At 43.9% G+C, this 18,933-nt stretch overlaps 3 protein-coding genes across 14 annotated transcripts in view; 2 read left to right on the forward strand and 1 right to left on the reverse strand.

Annotated features, from left to right (window-relative positions):
• Upf2 (UPF2 regulator of nonsense mediated mRNA decay) lies at positions 1 to 5,398 on the forward strand. Its single transcript, XM_017166206.3, has 3 exons — positions 1 to 2,845; positions 2,913 to 3,243; positions 3,351 to 5,398. The coding sequence occupies exons 1-3, from the start codon at positions 153 to 155 to the stop codon at positions 4,107 to 4,109; spliced, it is 3,783 nt and encodes a 1,260-aa protein (XP_017021695.2). The 5' UTR covers positions 1 to 152; the 3' UTR covers positions 4,110 to 5,398.
• mys (position-specific antigen beta subunit myospheroid) lies at positions 5,199 to 15,257 on the reverse strand. Of its 6 annotated transcripts, none has more exons than XM_070288613.1 (7): positions 15,118 to 15,257; positions 10,979 to 11,637; positions 10,686 to 10,914; positions 10,108 to 10,192; positions 7,810 to 8,244; positions 6,526 to 7,749; positions 5,199 to 6,437 (listed from the first exon to the last, which is right to left on the reverse strand). In XM_070288613.1, the coding sequence occupies exons 2-7, from the start codon at positions 11,535 to 11,537 to the stop codon at positions 6,372 to 6,374; spliced, it is 2,598 nt and encodes an 865-aa protein (XP_070144714.1). In that variant the 5' UTR covers positions 11,538 to 11,637; positions 15,118 to 15,257; the 3' UTR covers positions 5,199 to 6,371. The 6 variants fall into 6 exon arrangements, with proteins under 6 accessions (XP_070144714.1, XP_017021696.1, XP_017021698.1 ...); XM_017166207.2 differs by lacking the exons at positions 10,108 to 10,192; positions 15,118 to 15,257 and adding exons at positions 9,403 to 9,487; positions 14,518 to 14,676; XM_017166209.3 differs by lacking the exon at positions 15,118 to 15,257 and adding an exon at positions 14,518 to 14,676.
• The window catches only part of fs(1)h (female sterile (1) homeotic), a 22,704-nt gene continuing 18,594 nt past the window's right edge, over positions 14,824 to 18,933 (forward strand). For 2 of the 7 annotated variants that reach the window (XM_017166190.3, XM_041775148.2), the window contains exons 1-2: positions 15,292 to 15,443; positions 16,197 to 16,445. The gene's annotated coding sequence lies outside the window, so the exon portion shown is untranslated. Of the gene's footprint in view, positions 14,879 to 15,291; positions 15,444 to 16,196; positions 16,446 to 18,933 lie in introns of those variants that run through there. The other 5 variants (XM_017166202.3, XM_017166203.3, XM_017166189.3 and 2 more) reach the window with 4 other exon arrangements.

Raw genomic sequence — 18,933 nt, forward strand, 5'->3', positions numbered from 1 at the left:
CCATCTCTAAAAGTCAAGGCAGCCGAGCAACAAAACACAGATGAAATCTGATTTCTGGCTGCTGGCAGATTGAATTTCAAAACGGAGCAACCGAGAAGCGTGCGACGAGCAATCGAAACCGATTCGCATCGAATCCGAGCACCGATCCCGCCATGCAAGCTAGCGATTCGACACCCGCGGCTGCTGCCGCCGTCGATGAGCAGTCGCTGGCAGCGAATACCACGACAACAGTCGCTGGCCAAGATGCGGAGAACAACAACCATAACGAAGGAGTAGGAGGAGGAGGAGGAGCTGAGGAATTAGAAGCGGAGGCTGAGGCGGAATCGGAAGCCACCTCGGCCGAGGAGCGCGAGGAACTGCAGCAGTTCATAAGCGAGCTGCGCGACAAGATCGAGAGCAAGCGCCAGTTGCGCCTGGAAAACTCCAACTTTGAGCTGCCCGGCGAGGAGCACTTTGCCCGCCTGGACTCCAACCTGAAGAAGAACACGGCATTTGTGAAGAAACTCAAGGTGTTCACTGCCACCCAGCTGGACGGGCTCCTGCGCGAACTGGCCGCCCTCAATCTAAGCAAATACATCTCGGAAATCTGTGCAGCTCTGGCGGAAGCCAAGCTAAAGATGACCGATGTCCCGGCTGTGGTCACCCTGGCCTCCCGCCTCCATCGCACCTATGCGGATTTTGATGTACAATTTCTGGAGGCCTGGCAGAAGGCGCTGAACATCAAGGCGAATGGCGAGAAGATAGGTAATCCCAGTAAGCTTCGGGTGGACCTGCGCCTCTTCGCCGAGCTGGTTAGCTCAGGAGTGATCCAAATGAAGCCGGGCCTGGCTCAGCTGGGCGTGGTTCTGGTCCATCTGATAGCCCAGGACAAGGATGATCATAGTAACTTCTCCATTATACTCTCCTTTTGCCGGCACTGTGGGGAGGAGTACGCCGGCTTGGTGCCCCAGAAGATGCAGCAACTGGCGAGCAAATATGGCGTGGAGGTGCCCAAGTCGGATTTCCTGACCGCCGACAAGCAGCTCAATCTGAGGACCATGCTCAAGGGCTACTTCAAGGCCCTGTGCAAGCATGTCCTGGCCGAGCAGGCCGAGCTGATGAACATGACCAAGAATATACGGCGGATTATGGAGTGCAAGGGTGAGATATCCACGGAGAAGCGCGAGAAATGCGAACTGATGCAGGCGGGCTTCGATAAGGTCCTGGCCTCGGCCCAATCCCTGTCGGAGCTGCTGGGTGAGCCGCTGCCGGAGCTGGCCAAGGAGTCGGAATGCTGCAATCCGGGCACAGTCATAGACAATATGCTGGACAGTGCTGCCTTTGGTGTGCTGGATCCTTGGGGTGATGAGGAGACGCGAGCCTTTTACACGGATTTGCCGGATTTGCGGCAGTTTTTGCCCAACTTTTCGGCACCAAAAGTGGATTTGGAGACTCTAGAGGAGCCCAGTGAGCTCACAGAGGAGGCCATTGAGGCGAATCTGGATGCAGAAATGGATATAGATGATCCGCCTTCGACCACATCGGATACTGGGTTGGATGTTGTGGCTCCCGAGGAGCTAACAGTGCCCGCAGCACCAGCATCAGCAACTCCCCCCTCCACCGAGGAGGTGAAGCCACAGAAGATGGGCAATGCCCTCATGGAGTTGGGCCGCCAGCAGCAGCAGCAACAGCCCCAGCAGAATCCTAGCCAGAGCACCTCCCAGACCCAGTTGCGTCAGCAGTTTGATGCCTTTCTGCTGAACCTCTTCAACTGCGTCAACAAGGAGCTTATTGACTCGGCGGCCATCGAGTTTTTGCTTAATTTCAACACGAAACATCAGCGGAAGAAGCTCACCCGCACCATCTTCTCGGTGCAGCGCACCCGTTTGGATATACTGCCCTATCTGTCCCGCTTTGTGGCCATCATCCATCTGTGCAACACCGACATGGCCGCCGATCTGGCCGAGCTGCTGCGCAAGGAGTTCAAGTGGCACATTCGCAAAAAAAACCAACTGAATATTGAATCCAAGCTGAAGATTGTCCGGTTCATCGGGGAGCTGGTCAAATTTGGTCTCTTCAAGAAGTTCGATGCCTTGGGCTGCCTAAAGATGCTGCTGCGCGACTTCCAGCATCATCAGATCGAGATGGCCTGCGCCTTTGTGGAGGTCAGCGGTGTCTATTTGTACAATTGCCGGGATGCCCGGCTCCTGATGAATGTCTTTCTGGATCAAATGCTGCGCATGAAGACGGCCACGGCCATGGATTCCCGCCACTCGGCCCAGATTGAGAGTGTTTACTATTTGGTGAAGCCACCGGAGTCATCGAAGCGGGAGGCGACCCCGCGTCCGCCCATGCACGAGTACATCCGTCATTTGATCTTCGAGGAGCTGTGCAAGCAAAATGTGGAGCGCTGCATCAAGATGCTGCGACGCATCGACTGGCAGGATCCGGAGACCAACAGCTATGCCATCAAGTGCCTCAGCAAGGCTTACCTGCTGCGCTTCCCGCTGATCCGCTGCCTGGCGGATCTGGTATCGGGCCTGAGCTCCTATCAGCCGCGTGCCGTGACCGTGGTCATAGACAATGTCTTTGAGGATATACGGGCGGGTTTGGAGATCCATTCACCCAGGATGGCTCAAAGACGCATAGCCATGGCCAAGTATCTGGGCGAGATGTACAACTACAAGCTGGTGGAGTCCACGCACATCCTAAATACCCTGTACTCGATTATATCGCTGGGCGTGTCCATGGACCAGAATGTGGTCTCACCCTTGGATCCGCCGGATAGTCTGTTCCGGCTGAAGCTGGCCTGCATGCTGCTGGACACCTGTGGACCCTATTTCACCAGCCAGGCCACGCGCAAAAAGTGAGTTACCTCTGGCTTCTAGGCTTAGTCTTTGTTTTCTACAGGTTTTTTCTTTTATATTTCACAGACTGGACTACTTCCTGGTCTTCTTCCAGCACTATTACTGGTTCAAGAAATCGCATCCTGTGTTTAGCCGTTCGGAAAACACCTCCGATTTGTTTCCCATCCTGGTGGATCACACCTACCGCGACTGCCTGTCCAGTGTGAGGCCCAAACTGAAGCTGTACAAGAGTCTGGAGCAGGCCAAGGCGGCAATTGATCAGCTGCAGGATAAGCTATATCCCCAGCTGAAGAGCAGCAGCAGCAGTAGCCTCAACTGTGGCGGTAACAGCAGCAACATAGCTAGCCAGGATCCAGCCTTAACAACCATCAGCGAGATCAACGAACTGGAGGACAATGTGAGTTCTTTACAAAATACCTTTTTATACCCTTGCAGGGTCTTAAGGATCCAATTGCAAACTGCAATTGTTTAAAAATATATTTCATATATAAATATTATCGTTAGGTCACCGATGAGGAGGATTCTGCCTCCTCCAATGACCAGCGAGAGCGCCAGGTGGCTGGCAGCCAGGAGGTCGAACCGGAACAGGCCAATGATTGGACGGAGAATGAGACAGAGCCACCGCTGCCACCACCACCGCCCCCTGAGAAATCCAAGGAGGATCTGGAATTTGAGCAGATGTACGAGAAGATGACCACAGACTCATACCAGGAGCGCCTAAAGGAGCCACTAAAAGCCACCGCCAAGGATATACCAGTGCCGATGACGGCCCGCCTGCAAAAGAAGTCCTACGATCAGCTTAATGGCGGCTCCAGTCAAACCTCCTTGCAGATCTCAAAGGGAACCAGCGCCGTGGTGACGCACGAGGGAGCTCCAGGTGCTCCAGGCATCAACAGTGGCCCTGAAGCTCAAGTCGAGGGCAGCAAATCTGGTGGAGGAGGAGGAACCACCGCCGTGCCCTTTGTCCTAATGGTACGCGGCCACAAGGGCGGCAAGCAGCAGTTCAAATCCTTTGTGGCCGCCTCAGACTCCCATTTGGCCATCAATTTGAAGCGCCAGGAGCAGGCCATACGCGAGGAGAAGGAGAAGGTCAAGCGCTTGACTTTGAATATAACAGAGCGGATTGAGGAGGAGGATTACCAGGAGTCACTGCTGCCGCCGCAACAGCGCAATTTTGGCCATCAAAGCTACTACCAGAAGCCGAACAAGCACAAGTTTAAGCACCAAAAGGGCGCCCCAGATGCGGATCTCATCTTTCACTGAGAAAACGGAACAAATGTGGCTGTAAGCTAACAGAGCTAAATTCTCCAGGGACTGCGATTGCGACTGAGGGCGGGGGTTAGGATGGAGGCTCCAAGAGCCTGCATAGAAGCTCCCAACCGACAAGCACACAAACACACCTCAGAAATCGTACTTAAGCCCACTGAAAACTGAAGACAAGAAAAAGGCAGAAAAGCCAGAAAGCCCTCGCAATCGCAGCCAGCTCAAGCCATGGGGGGGTCATGGCACTCGCACTCGTACTCGTCCTCGATATTATCCTGTACATAATATAGAACAGAACAGAATGGAACGGAACAGCCTCTGCATCTAACATACGTAGAGGGAAACCCCAACCCTAACCGTAACCGTAACCATATATCTTAAATATTACATAGTACGTACCATTGCCTAGACTTGTTTCGAAAACAGAACCTAATGTATACAACGATATATACCACACACATACATAAACAGATATTCATATACATATATATATCCATCTATATGCATGTATATATATATATATATATATATATATTCGGTGTACATAAACTGGGCATCCATGTTAAATGTGTTTGCAAATTTAATTGACATTTTTTTGGAATTGGAAAATGGTCTGAAAATGAGTAAGAGAAAGGGAGGTTGGTTTTCTCTTTCTTGCCTTTTAAAAGGATTCAGAATTCTCTTCATAAAATGAAAAATACTTTTTCCACAATAATTTTCTTATTTTTCATCGTATTTAAAAAAAAAAGCTGTTTAAAAAAGTTTGCAAGTGTAAGAGTGAGATAGAGATATATTAGTTGTCTTCTTCTTTTTTAAAGGGTCCTAGAATTCTCTCCATAAGATACACTTTTTTTCTACAATAATTCTCGTATTTGAATGATTTTCTCAGCTTAAAAAAATGATTAAAAATAGGATAGAGAGATTGGATGGGTTTTCTCTCTGTCTCTCTCTCGCTCTCTCTCTCTCTCTCTCTCTCTCTCTCTCTCTCTCTCTCTCTCTCTCTCTCTCTCTCTCTCTCTCTCTCTCTCTCTCTCTCTCTCTCTCTCTCTCTCTGAAAGGACCCTCTTCCCAAATCAGAAATTAAACTCCTTTTCTTTATATTTTTTTTTCTCATTTTTATTTCACTAAAAATTAGCATCAAAACAATTGAATTTTTTCGACTTTTTAATTCNTTTTTCGGTTTTTTCCTTTTTTTATTATTAATAAAAATTACTCAAAACACGTTCAAAAACCAACTCGTTTTCTTCTGCTACGCTTTAAATATCTTCTTTCTTTTTTTTTTTTTTTTTGTTAATCAGTAATCAGTACAAATGGCAAAAAAATATATATATGTATATATATTCATATAGTAGTATTAATTTACTATTAATGAACCGAAGAAAATTCAATAATTAAACAAAAAAACACACACAAGAGACTAATTATTACAAAAAATAAATGAAATGTATAAAAACACATTAGGTTCTCCTGTTCTTTCTTATTATTTTCTCTGGTTTTCCTTTTTCGTTTTTCCATTTTGTAAAAAAGAATTATTATAAAAATGATTAAATAAAAAAAGGGCGGCTACAATTAACAATTACAAGCTTAAATGTTAATACGCTTAAATATTAATTTTTTTAAAGTTAGATTTTCTTTTCTTTTCTTTTTTAATATAAAACAAATAGGGGGAAAGAAATTTAAGAGGATAGCTGGGGGATGGTAACAGGCCTTCAATTCTTGAATTTTTTAATTAAAAAACAAAAAATACGCATAAAAAAATAAAAAATAAAATAAAATACTATAAAAAAAGAACACAAAATCATACATCATAATTCAAAATCGTTTGCTGGCGCTTCTTGTGTGTTGTTTGTATCTCGTGTGTAGCTTTGTTGTGCGTTGTCCTCCTGCGGGAAGCTCTTGTATATATATATATATTTGTATATATAAAGTCTAAAATATATATGTTGTTGCAAGGCACAAATCGTTTTGCTCGTTCATGTATATATAGATATTAAATATATATACTAAATGGGGGGGCTGACTTAGTTTAGAAGGCGTTTTCAATGGCAGTTTGACTTTCGTGGTTCTTGCACCCTTCGTCGTTTCGATTTTGGTTATGAACATATATGTTTATATATATATATTGGCTGTTTGTGGGGGTTTCCTGTTAGTTTCTTCAAAAGCACAGACACGACGACGACACACGTAATTTTTCACTAATATTTAGCTTAGAGATGTTCATGTTCCGCCTTGGTTTTTATATTTTTGATTATTTTATTTCATTTATTTGCCCGCGTACATGGGGTTCTTGAAGGTGGAGGTGGCCTGCTTGTAGATGGGATTCTCGCCCTGCAATCAAAAGAAGATAGAGAAATATTCTTAGTTTTGATATATTCATTTATAAATTATTTCCTATATACTTATACTGTGTACATACCGTATCCCACTTGGCGTTCATGCGCTCCTTCTCGAAGCGGGCAAACTCCCGCCGATCGTGGATGGTCGTGAGCAGCTTCCACAGCAGCAGAATGGCCAAACCGACCAGAACGATGGCTGCTATAACGCCCAGAACTATGCCCAGCATAAAGACCTTGGGCGGGCACTCCTTCTCCTCCTGGGCATGAACAATGAGATCGCCCTGCTCGCTGTACTTGAACATAAACTTGCAGTCGTCCTCGTCAAAGAAGGTGCACATCTGCTCGTCCTTGTGCTCATCGATCACCACCTTGTCCACTCCCACAGGCGTAAATGTCGTGCAGTTGCGCAGACAATCGTCATTGTTCTTGAGGACGCCGGTATGATACATTTGGCACTGGACGCAGTCTTTTAACTCCTGACACCGCCCCGAACAGGTGGGGCACTTTTCACAATGCCGCCCGGAGTAGCGACCCTGATCATTAACCGTGCACTTGCAGACGCCACACTCGCAGGTGCCGTGACCCGAGCATATCTCACCGCCGCCCGGCGGCATGCAGGTATCATTGGAGGCCTTGCAGGCGCAACTGGTGCCCGTCCATCCAGGCTTGCAGATGCAACGTCCGCAGTCACAGATGCCATTATCCGGGCCAGAGCACAATTGGTTCTTGTTTCGCTCGCAGCTAAAGTTATCGCATTCGCAGAGCTTACCGGACACAACCTCCTCGGGATTGGTGCGCTTGAAGCATTCGCAGGAGCCGCAAACGCAATTGCCTCGGCCAGAGCAGTCCGTGGTGGTGGTATTATCCGCCCGACAGCTGGCATCGTTATTGATGGTGGAATTCATATCCGAGACGGAACACTCGCAGCTATTGCCGAAATGATGCTCATCGCAGTCACAGATGCCGCACATAAAGGTGCCAAAATTGTTGCAATGCCGCGAATGCTTCTCATAGCCTGTGGAGCCGGGCTGCTCGCAGGGACACGCGCACAGCATCTCCAAATGGATGAGCATGCTCTCGTTAATGCCCACGGGATAGATATTAATGTATTGATTCCAATCGCGCGGATCCTCCGGGCACTTGAGCACCTGAATCTGGGCAGTGAAGCTAACCTGTTGGCCCACCGTCAGGTTGTCACACTTGGAGGTCTGCAGCTCGGGACCGCCGCCCAAGCAGGATGAGAAATAGGTGATTTTCACATCTCCAGTTGCATTGTCCTTCATCTCCACCGATGAGGAGATTTTCTATTAACAAACATTTTTAAATTAGATTTGTTTCCATTTTGGTTTCCTTTCCATACTCACCGCATATTCCTCCTTGACCAGATCCACCACATTGGATGAATCGTTCGATAGCACCGCCGCCGAAGAGCCCTGGATGTGTCCCCTTAGCTTCTCGTAGACAGAAATCTGATTGCTGGTCACCGCAAAGATTATGTTGATGGCATTCTCCTTGACCTTCTGATTGATCTGCGAAATGCTGGGATAATCCTGTACCGTCGAGTGCGTATACAAGCCCTGGGTATTCAGATGGCATTCACCATCGTTGGGTGCAATCACGCCGCCCAGCTTGCCATCGCCGGCATAATGGAAGCCAGCGTCCGTTGAGAACACAAGCAGTCGGCGGGCCTGTTCACGCCAACCCACCTGCTGGCGGCAAGCAATAGCCTGCATAATGGCATCGAAGCCACCCTCCGGTGCATCCAGATTACCAGACACGGCTGCCTCCTTTACCTCGGTCTGTCAGGGATATTTTGGAGTTTAAGAGGATTAGGAGGAGTCTTAAACACAAGTAGGGGTGGTGGTAGTTAGTTAGTTATGGTGATTGTGTTGGTTTAGGCAAGCGGGTTGAGGTTAAGGCAGGCAAGCAGCTCCTTTTGCTGGCACACATCCTGATTTTCCCGCAAGTTCTTTATGATTAATTGATCATTTATTTGGTTAGCAAACAAAGCTAATTGAAATCTTGAACCACCCCTTCATAAAAAGAAGTAACTTAGTACACAAAAAAAGTGTCTCAAGGCACATTTGCGGCCTATCAATATCTCAATATATCAATATTTTTTCAATATTACATTTAAGACAAATTTGTTTAATTGTTGTGTTATTATATGGTATTTAATTCATTAAGCTAACTTAAGCCATTTCGCCACAACAAATTTTTCAAAAGTGGCTCGTTTTGCACTGAATAAAACTATGGCAAAGCTAATTTTTACAGAGACTACCAATGAATACCTGGATACATATATATGTATATGTACCCTATGATCTATATAAATAGAAAATTGAGTGATCATCCAATTTTTCGAATTTTACCCAGTTTTCTTTACCTATCCAAGAGTGTGCCAGCTTATAAACAATAATAACCAAACGACATATAAAATCTTAAGTTAACATTTATATATCGACGCATTTTCGCGAAAGTATCGTATGTCGTAAAATCCAATTTTACAGGAGAAGCATTTTTGTGCTTTAATCTCTTAGGAAGCACTATAGAAAAGACAAAATTGAAACTTAATTTTTATCGGAACTATAGGGGTTTTAGTTATAATATTTCACAGGGTAGTGAGACATTAGGTGCCCAACAATTTTGCATTAAAATCTCAATTTCGAAAAAAAGCGACAAACGATACTTTCGCGAAAATGCGTCGATATATTAATATATTATTATTATATATTAATATACTCATAATATTAGGCATGCCAGTAATTAATTACTTACATCATTCAGTAGGTTTACATAACACCATTAACAATGCAATACCAAAACCAAAATGCAAATCAAAGAAATAATTGAATTGAAATAATGTTAGAAAAATGTTGGAATAATAATGTGGATAATGGTCCCCAGCTGAGAGTTAAGTGCAAGGCAATCAGGCGATGAGGACGATGACCACTTACAGCGAATCTATATGTGTCCGTGCTCAAGCCCATGATGTTTCGATAGCCATAGGGAGCATCGCAGTTGGGGCAGGGCTCCAGCAGGCTAGTATTTTAGTTTTAAATTTCGGATATCGGATTATCGAATTCGGGCAATTGTTCGAATACAATACAAATACATATATATAGATGGATGAGTGAAAATAAAAAGAGATAGAGAGAGAGAGAGAAGCAAACGAAAAAAAAAGAAAGGATAAATACGGTTTTTGTTGACAACATCGATTGGTGCAAATAATTACGATATAGTTACGATATATATATATACGATATATAGTAGGAGTGTCGAGAGAGATGTGCTGAGATCCTGCTCACCAGCAAACACATACACAGTACACACAGAGACACAAACTTAGGGCTAAGGCTTAATGCATAATGGATATATCTGAGAGATTGCAATAATAATAATAATAATAATAATGATAATAATAATAATTAATTATAATAATAATAATGAATAATAATAGCTATAATAATAATACGAAATACCCATAATAGAGACACAAGCACAAGGGGTACAGTGAGTGGAGTGAGGGAAGGACACATGCACAGTGTGACTTGGAATGGGGTTCTACGGGTGGAGAGGGGGGTGGCAGGCAGGCACCGGATATGTGTGGTATGTTGCATGTATGCAATGGGTTAAAGCAAGTATTATTCGTCGTCTCTTACAGAAAAGCTTTCGGTGTTATTGTTGAGTGGCATGTGATTGCGGTAACCATAGGGAGCCTTGCAGTTGTCGCAGGGATGCTCGAGTCTATCGATTCGTCGCGTTGTTGTTGTTGTTGTTGATGTTGTTGAGTTTGTTGTTGATTGGTGTTCATGGTTGTGGTTGTAAGTACATAAATATTTCAACAAGTTAGATAGAAATTAGCTTGAATTTAGTCATTAATCAAGAGAGAGAGAGAGTTAATTTTGTAAACTTTCAATCAAACCCATGAGGGCACTCATGAATCACGGTCAAGGAGTCACCCAGTCTCTCCAACAAGTCATCGCAGTTTCCAGCTAAGCGCTGACTAATCTCTAATATCAGCTCAGGGGTATGACTACCACAGAACTTTTCTTAGGAGCTAATCTTTAAACAAAAAAATTCACTTTAAAAAGCTAAAATTAAGGGGTTTTTGGAATGATACAATACATTTTCATATCAGGTCAAGTCAAAACAAACCTAGATCTGTTTCTTAACAATTAAAAATTTGCAATTAATATTCCCCCTACTTATTCCCCCTGTTACTTCAAACCATACTCACTTCTTGGGTATCGTTGAGACATAGGGCATCAGCACCTTGTCCACAAAGGAGCCAAAGCCCAGACGGAAGTTCGAGGTAATGCTCTTCATAGTCTCCGACAGCTTATCACCCAGCGCCGACAGCTTCTCCTTGTCATCCTCCATCGACTTGGACAGGTCCATAAGATAGTACAGATCCACAGGATACCCCTCCGCTTGGGTGTAGCTCACCTTCAGGTCATGCTTTTGGTCTGCAAAAAAAATCGGCATAAGGAATCAATGAGAAATTACTAGGGGGATGCCATCTCTACTTACTTATGCGCAGCTTCAGCTTCACCGACTGCGGCTTGATCTGGACAATTTCGCTGGAAGACCAGCCCGCAGAGTATTCCGAGCCAAAAGAACTGGACATGGACGAGGAGGAGGAGGAGGAGCTGTGATAGGAGCTCGAACTGCTGCCAGAGATGCTATAACCAGCGCCGGATTGGCCACCATAGCCGGCGCCATGACCAGCACCGCCAGCTCCATAGCCACCGCCGCCGCCCATTCCTATGCCTGCCCCCGATGCTACGCCGGCCAGCGTTAGGTTCTTGTTAAGGAGAATCTGCTCGGAGGTGTCCGGATTCCAGACAAACTCCTCGGGGCAAACGTTGCTTGTGTGCTGGAAGCAGCGCGACTGTCCCTTGAAGTCCGGCTGCATGCACCAGGCGCAGCTTTCGGTCTGGATGCACGTGTGGCACTTGTCCTTGGCCCCGCACGGGTTCTGTGTCAGTTTGCCCGCTTTCTGGGCTTCCGCGGCCAGCGTCATGGCGGCCAGCAGGCAAAATGCGAGGAGCAGGGCTCCCCGGCTAATCCTCGTGCTCTCGAGGATCATCTTTCTTCCTTTTGTGCCTGTGTGTGTGTGTGATTTAGAAGGATGGTGCTGGAGGAGGAATATCCGTGCGTCTCGCTCGCTCTCTCGGCGTTTACTGTCGCTGGAATAAGGAGAAAGCAATTGAAGCGATTAGTTTCCCAATCAGAATTACAAGAACTACAGTGGCGGGCATAAAAGTATACGCAACACTTTCAATAATTCTCCAAAAATATTTGCCAATAAAGGAGATTTTACTGGATTTAGTTAACAACTTAACAACTATTAAAACAAGATTAAGGCAGCTGGCCTATTTTTTCCACCGCGAGTGTAACTGAAGTTCAGCTGATGCTGTTGTTGTTTTTAATCGCTGTGCATTGCTTTCTACGCCCCCTCTTTCTCCCCCCACTTTTTGCTTGCTTTTACGGCTGCCCGCAACATCTGCCCCCTTTTCGTTTTCTACTTCTTCCTTCTTTATTCGTTTTGTTGTTTTTGCTGCTCTACCTTAATGTTTAATTTTATTTTCTCATCAACTTGGCCAGGGAGATGACTCATCTCTCACACTCAGACAGTCAAACAAGGGCGCTGCGTTGGATAAATGAATTTATAAAGGTGTATGGGTGGGGTGTGCGTGTTTTTTGTTTTTAGATGGCGTCGAAAAACCACACAAAAACAGGCACATCGAAAGAAGAAGCAGGAAGGAAGGAAGAGAGGCAGAAGCAAGCTGTCAATGCCTGCAGCGCACGTTCCGTTAGCACGCTCTCTCTCCCTTACTCTCTCTGCTTTGCCTCCTGGCGGAATGTAAACAAAGGCTGGAGGGAGCGGGACAATGAATGAGTAGTCATTATGAACGACGATTGCAGTCGATTTCCGCTTAAATGAATCAGAATCGAATCACTCATACCCGCAGTAATGCTCAAAATTCAATATGTTTAAGGGGGGATATACATGTAAACCACAAATTTTTCGGGCAAATTTTTTTTTTGTTTAAAAAATAGTTTATTATTTAAAGAATATAGTGTGTAAGTTTCATTGTCGAATTCCAATTCTAAGTGCCTCAAATCAAGTATGCACGCAAGGTTCACAAGTGTTAACGTGGGCGCATCAAAAACTTTAAACGTCTTTTTCTCAGCTTCTAATTTTTGCATTTCTACCTATGCTCTGGACACGATTCACAAAAAACTATGTAACATATCGGAGTGAATCAAAAATTATTATGATCAGCATGAAATTATCTTCTATTTGAACCTACATGGTTGTTAAAAAACTGAGTATTACTATTTTTTAAGAGGGTGGGAAGTGAAAACTGATCACCTGAAAATGGCATTTTTTCCTTCAAATCAAAATTAATTTTTTTTGTCTTGATTTCTTTTTGGTTTTTTAGGTTCAAATAGAAGATAAAGGTGTAATGAATACAAAAAAATTTAGTTTACGGATTTTGGACAGGAATTACGAGCTCTATCGTGTCCATAGCACGGCAACTCAAAGCTCGAGGCGCTACGGCATATGTTCCATAAGTCCGCCATTTTGTAAAATATTGTTTATAACTAATTTTTTTTATCATCTCTGATTCTACTTTTAACTATATCCAAAGTTTCACGACGATTGCTTGACTATTTCTTATAAAAAAAAAATTCACGAAAAATGGCAAAATTTTGACCGCTTACATGTATATCCCCCCTTAATAACCGAAAGGGCTGCAGCTTGTTTTGTATGTTCGAATGTCTGTTGCTCCACATGTGTACATACACTCACACATATCTATATTTAGACGCCCACGCATACACATCCGAACGCAATTTGCATGAAAGATCGTGTGCCGCCAAAACAACAACAATAAAAAAGAGCAACTATAATGAAAAAAATACAATAAATTTAAGAAAATTGAGCAATAGCATCACCCTGAAGGTATAAAAACTTTATAGAAGAACTGCAAAAAGCTGCCCTACTTGTGTGAGGTAACTTCGAAACCAAACTAGCCAAACTTATGATACTACAGCCCAAAATAGACGTGCGATCAGTCTGATTTTTTGCATATTATAAGCTTCATAATAAAAACAGACAATTGGCCAAGTTTCATATTGATGGCATGCAAGTCGAACGAGAGAATCGTCAAAGTAAACAGAAAATATGATATTGTAATGGGATCATACACACACAGCGAAAACAGTTGTTACTCCGAAGCATGCATGGTGGGGTAGAAGGGATGACTTTGCCCCCTATGAATAATACCCTCTATAAAAAAAAAGGCATCTGCAGCGGCGCACAGTTTTTTTGTGTTATTTTTTGCCATTAATGATGGACGCCCACCAACACATGGACACATAGACATGTGGGCGTACTGGTTGAGGTCCCCTCTTCACCCTCTCGATCTGTTTCTTCTCTGGTCTCCGTCTCTGCCTACGTACTCCGTTCGCTAGATCGTGCGAGTGGGTGGGGGAAGTTGCATGGCATGGCCAGGCAGGGCGATAAAGACAGAGCCCGAGGCGTAATCAGCAAGGCGTCGCCGATCTGCAGCTTTTAAATCAAATATAAAAAAAAAACCTTTAATACAGGCAAAAGTGTCGTGCAGAGGATTCGGATTCATGCCTCTTTTAGCTCAACAAACAACACACACACACGCACACAAACGCTCGTTATCGCTGTGTTCGTGCGTGTGTCGTCACTGCGAATGAAATCATCAGGAGAAAGAAAAAAAAAAAAAGAGCGCTCAGTGTTTTTGGCCAAATGCAGCCGGAATCCATTGATTTCTTACGTAATCCCCACTTATTTCACTCAACCCCCGACCAATGCCAGTACTTTGGTCTAACTTTCGATGCGTTTTTGCCGATAATTCGCGAAATTAGTTTCCATCAGGGGCAGTTGGCCGCTGGTTCTTCGTTTTCTTATTTTGATTTGCTCTCGCACACTTGTGGAGTTTACTCGCACACACACACACACACACACGCAGTGGATCTGAGTCAGTTACGGCTATTCCAGAGCTCTTTGTACTAGCTTTCCGTACTTTCGTTGTTTTCGTTAACTTGGTCACGATAGCGATTAAATGCTCTTGGCCAGCGGAAAACTTAATTGAACGACTGGCGCAAGACCGCCGATTGGAAGCAAGAAATTGGAATTGGAGAATTGGTAATTATATTGCTGGTGGTGTGACCAGATGGATGAATACAATAACGCCTCTTTCAAGAAGAGTGTCGTTTTATTTCGCTCCAGCTGGTCACACTTAAATTAACGAATTTTTGTGTGTTGGAAAACTTGGTTAAATAATAATCGACTCATCGATATCTGATATCGATATCATCGCTGCTAACTGCCCACTTCTAGCGCCCATCACTATCGACGTGTGTTCAGTTAAGGCAATTTTCACGGTAAAAATAACAATATTGCTTGAGAACCCCGGCCGCCGGCCATGAAACACTCCCACACAGCCCCCCAGCGGCAGCGGGAGCCATTGCAACCGAAAGCAGACGTTCGCGGGCCAGGGAGCCGCACCGAAATCGCCGGACCGCATTCCGCGCTCTATGCGCCATTTTGTTTCGCTTGTTACGTTTATTTTTTTTTGTCTCTCGCTCTTCTTACACGTTGAAAACGAAATATGAAAACTCACCACCAGTGGTTCTCTTCGCTCTCTCGCTCGGTTCTCTTCACCACCGTCACACCACTACGCAGGCAGGCACACACATGCCGCTCGCTATCTGTCGCACTCGCACATGCCGGTGTGTCGCCATTGGTTAGAGCGGCACAGCTGTATGGTGCAGGCGCGTGCGCCTCGTGCCCCGTCCGTCGTGCATGTGTGCGTGTGTATTCGCATTTTCAGTAATTTCGAAAAATTTTTGTATATTTGATGGCGACAGCGACGGCTCGAAACGCGCGTTTGTCGAAAAATCGTAGCGCGTACGTATATCGGTGTGTAGAAATTACTAAAAAATTGTGGTAAAAATCACCAAAAATTATATAAATTTGTAATCAGTGTGAAGTGCTAATTACGGGCCACCTGATGCGTATGGAAATTGTTGGAATATTTCGCGATTTTAGCGCCAAAAAACACATTTAAAAAATGTGAGACTTCAATGGACATGACAAAATTTTTTTTCTTTACTTTTTTTTTGGTGGTGGAACAAAAGCGAACGAAGAGGAAGAAGAAGAAACTGCTCTGACGTGTGTGTGTGTGCGAGCGTGCAGTTGTGTGTGTGAGAAGAGGGCATGAGTGTGTAGTAGTCACCAAGTGAATAATATTAACTAAAAAAAAAAAAAAGAAAAAACGGAAAAGAAGCAAAGAAAAGAGGAATACACACGCGCGCGCCAAATCCGAAAAGAAATTTCACTAATAAAAAGCAAGTGTGATCGTTTTGTAAAGAAATAAAACAAATCAAGGAATATAAAACTACAAAAAAAAAAAAAGCATGGAAAAATCTATATTCTATGGATTTTTCTGGTTATTGTTGTATCATTTAATATTTTGCGGTTTGGCGGCGCCGTCCATAACGTAAGCGAATTGCTCGCGTTCCGTTGCGTCGCGTCGCGTGATGACTGTAGCGTATGCCGATGCTTACGTTGTGGGTTACGTTGTCGCTGGGGATTCATCACACTCGCTCTCTCTCTCTCTCTTTCGCTCTCCCTCGCGCGCGCAAATGGATATCGGGGAAAAAGTGCTGATTTTTTTTATGTTTGTTTTTATTTCTACAGTTTGCACTTCTTTTAACAGTCGTGTGCAATTTTACATGTTGTATATGTTCGATTTAAACACAACTGATTCGAAATAACAGAAGCAACAAAGAATTATTTGGTTTTATAATAATAAATGACAACAACAACAGCAGCAGCAGCACACAGCTACATCAACAACAACACAGCAAGCAAGCAACAAAAAGCCATTCGGATTTCGGATTATTAAGCAAATGAAAAGCTAAAACATTTAAAGCGGCCGAAGGAAATGTAAGTCAGAAAAGTGCAACGCACGTGGCTACACGTCCCCCACCCACTCGGCCCACCATAGGTTGAACTTCTTTTAGTTTCCGTCTTCCAAATTAAATTTTTACTATTTTGTTGGCGAGTTCTCTTCAATAAACAAACATTTTTTGGAGGGATAATATTCTCCTAAGGGACAGCAGCTGCATTTCACCGGTTTTTCCAACCCTTTTTCTACCTTCTCGTTTTGAGTTTGAGATTTCTTCTGTAAAGAAGTTACAGATTTCAATAGTAATATACACAATTATTTGCTTACTTAATAGTATTTATAGCCAGTGTCAGGGTTTGTTTTAATTGATAAAATTTATTAAAAAGATAAAAATCCTTTAACTTTGTTATAAAAGTCTTCTTTAGCTTGAAAAAAATATTTAATTCACTAAAATAAAAAGCCTTGGAGTTGGAGTACATTTAAAAATTTAAAATATTTACCAAGTACTGAGTTTTCAGCATAATTACAGTTTGTTATTCTTTTAAATGGATTGCAAACTTAAACAGCATTCGCTATAAGTTTCTTGCCCAAAAATATCATAAACATACATTTTTAGTAAGAAATATCTACAATACTGTTAAAATGTGTAATTATCGATATTATTTAGGCATTCTACACTCTCCTGTTATTCCCCATCATGTACTCTTTCTACCGGCTTTGTGACTTTTTAAATTTATTTAGTTTTGTTGTCGCTCTCTTTTTTATTGCAATCGTCGTCGTCGTTGGTGTTGCATTTGGGCATTTGGCGCGTAAATAATAGGTAGACGCAAACGCAATCTGTTTGTTTACTTGTCGCCGCGGCTGCTTTGCGAAAATTGAAGATATGTTTATCGTAAATAAGCGGAAATTTTGTGGCTCTCTCTCGGAATCGAATTCATTGATGCTTTTTGGGGCGATGCTTCCTCTTCTGCTGGTGCTGTTTCATCTTCTTCGCATGCTGCTGCCGCTGCATGCTGCCATGTAAACCGGCTTTAAATTCGTGCCACTATTAGCACGATTTATTAACCTAGAGGCAGCAGCTAGCTCCCTCTCCCGCTCCTCCTAACCCATCGACTCCGCGCTCTCTCATTCTCGCTCTTTCGCTGGCTCGTAGTCGGCGGCGGCATACTTGCAGATACACAGAAGAAGCACAGCACATTCGCTTGCTCTCTCCGTTCGAATCGAATGCCACCACCTCTCTCTCTCTCTCTCTCTGGTTTCGAAATGCCGCCATATTTGCATTACGTAGGCCCCTATTGTTGTCTCGCTCTGCCGCACGTCCCAGCAGCTGCAACTTTCAGTGGTCTAGCGTAAGTGTGTGTGTGTGTGTGTTTCACTTGAGTATTTTATTTATTTAAATAAAATTGATATATTTGGCCGTAGTTCAAGTGCAAACAAAAATGAAACAATATTTAAATTAGGCACGTTTCTTAATGTTTCCTTAAATGAAGTTTGCTCTATTATGGCGTTTAGTTTGTAATTGCTTTTTAGCCAAACTATTGACCTTTGTTTATACGGGATTGAGATAATAAATTATTGATAAATGTACGGAGGAAAATGATGGCCCAGGAATATCAATTGGATTTTTGTGTAATAAAAGCTGCTTAAAGTGAATCCCTCTCCTCCAGTCCCCACCTTACTTCCTTTTCCTTTTCCTGGTGGAATCACCAATGCATGCCGTTGCTGTATATTCTCTGCTGCTTCTTCTCCTTGTGCCTCCTTGCTCATATTTTCCCTCGCCTCTACGTCACCGTCATCGTGTTTGCCTTCGTGCTATCACTCGTGCTGGTGTTGGTGTGTTTGCCTTGAATATCTCTCGGTTCACTTTGGCTCGCAATCGTTCTACGTAAAATTCTGTTCAAACTCAAAGTCTACTGTACTACATAATTACAACCGCACGTTCGCGCTCTCTCGCTCTCTTCCGTTCTAGCTGTTCGTGCTTGTGTATGTGTGCGTGCCAGTTAATGTTTTGTTTTGTTGTGAGAGCAACAGAGAGGGAGCGAGAGAGCGCCGCCCGCTATTGCATTCTGGACGTATCTCGTACACTCCCTCTAGCTCTATCCCCACCCTCTCCTTCCTCGGGTATTTAATATTTGTTATTCCTAAATATTCCCATTTTATTTGCGTGCTACGGCGAGAATAGAATGTGGAATACGTCATGATTTTCGCCTGGCCTTCGTGCGTTGTTTCCGTTTAATTTTGCGTCACACTCGCACTCGGACTCACACTCACGCACACACAAGCGCATACGAACACTTGGCAACTAACAAAAATACAGTGGGCCAAAACTATAAACTCAAAGCCCGCAATTGAAAACGCAGCCTGGATCCGGAACTTGAACTGGAACTCCTCCCAAAGTGAAAGCGGTACAGCTGAAAAGAAAAGAGCGGTGAAAATAACATGGGTCGCCGGCCGGCGAGACACACACACACACATATGTAGACTACATGTATAGTGTAAATAAATTCGCAACATCAACAATAAACA

The sequence above is a fragment of the Drosophila kikkawai genome, chromosome X (assembly GCF_030179895.1).
Source record: "Drosophila kikkawai strain 14028-0561.14 chromosome X, DkikHiC1v2, whole genome shotgun sequence".
NCBI lineage: Eukaryota > Metazoa > Arthropoda > Insecta > Diptera > Drosophilidae > Drosophila > Drosophila kikkawai.

Excerpts from the sequence above, each read along its gene's own strand:
- Upf2 (XM_017166206.3), top strand. The coding sequence starts at position 153 with ATGCAAGCTAGCGATTCGACACCCGCGGCTGCTGCCGCCGTCGATGAG. Across the intron at positions 2,846-2,912 it reads AGCCAGGCCACGCGCAAAAA|ACTGGACTACTTCCTGGTCT; the intron begins GTGAGTTACCTC and ends TATATTTCACAG. Across the intron at positions 3,244-3,350 it reads TCAACGAACTGGAGGACAAT|GTCACCGATGAGGAGGATTC; the intron begins GTGAGTTCTTTA and ends TATTATCGTTAG.
- mys (XM_070288613.1), bottom strand. The coding sequence starts at position 11,537 with ATGATCCTCGAGAGCACGAGGATTAGCCGGGGAGCCCTGCTCCTCGCA. Across the intron at positions 10,193-10,685 it reads GTCTCAACGATACCCAAGAA|ACTCGAGCATCCCTGCGACA; the intron begins GTGAGTATGGTT and ends ACGAATCGATAG. Across the intron at positions 8,245-10,107 it reads ATAACACCGAAAGCTTTTCT|ACCGAGGTAAAGGAGGCAGC; the intron begins GTAAGAGACGAC and ends TATCCCTGACAG.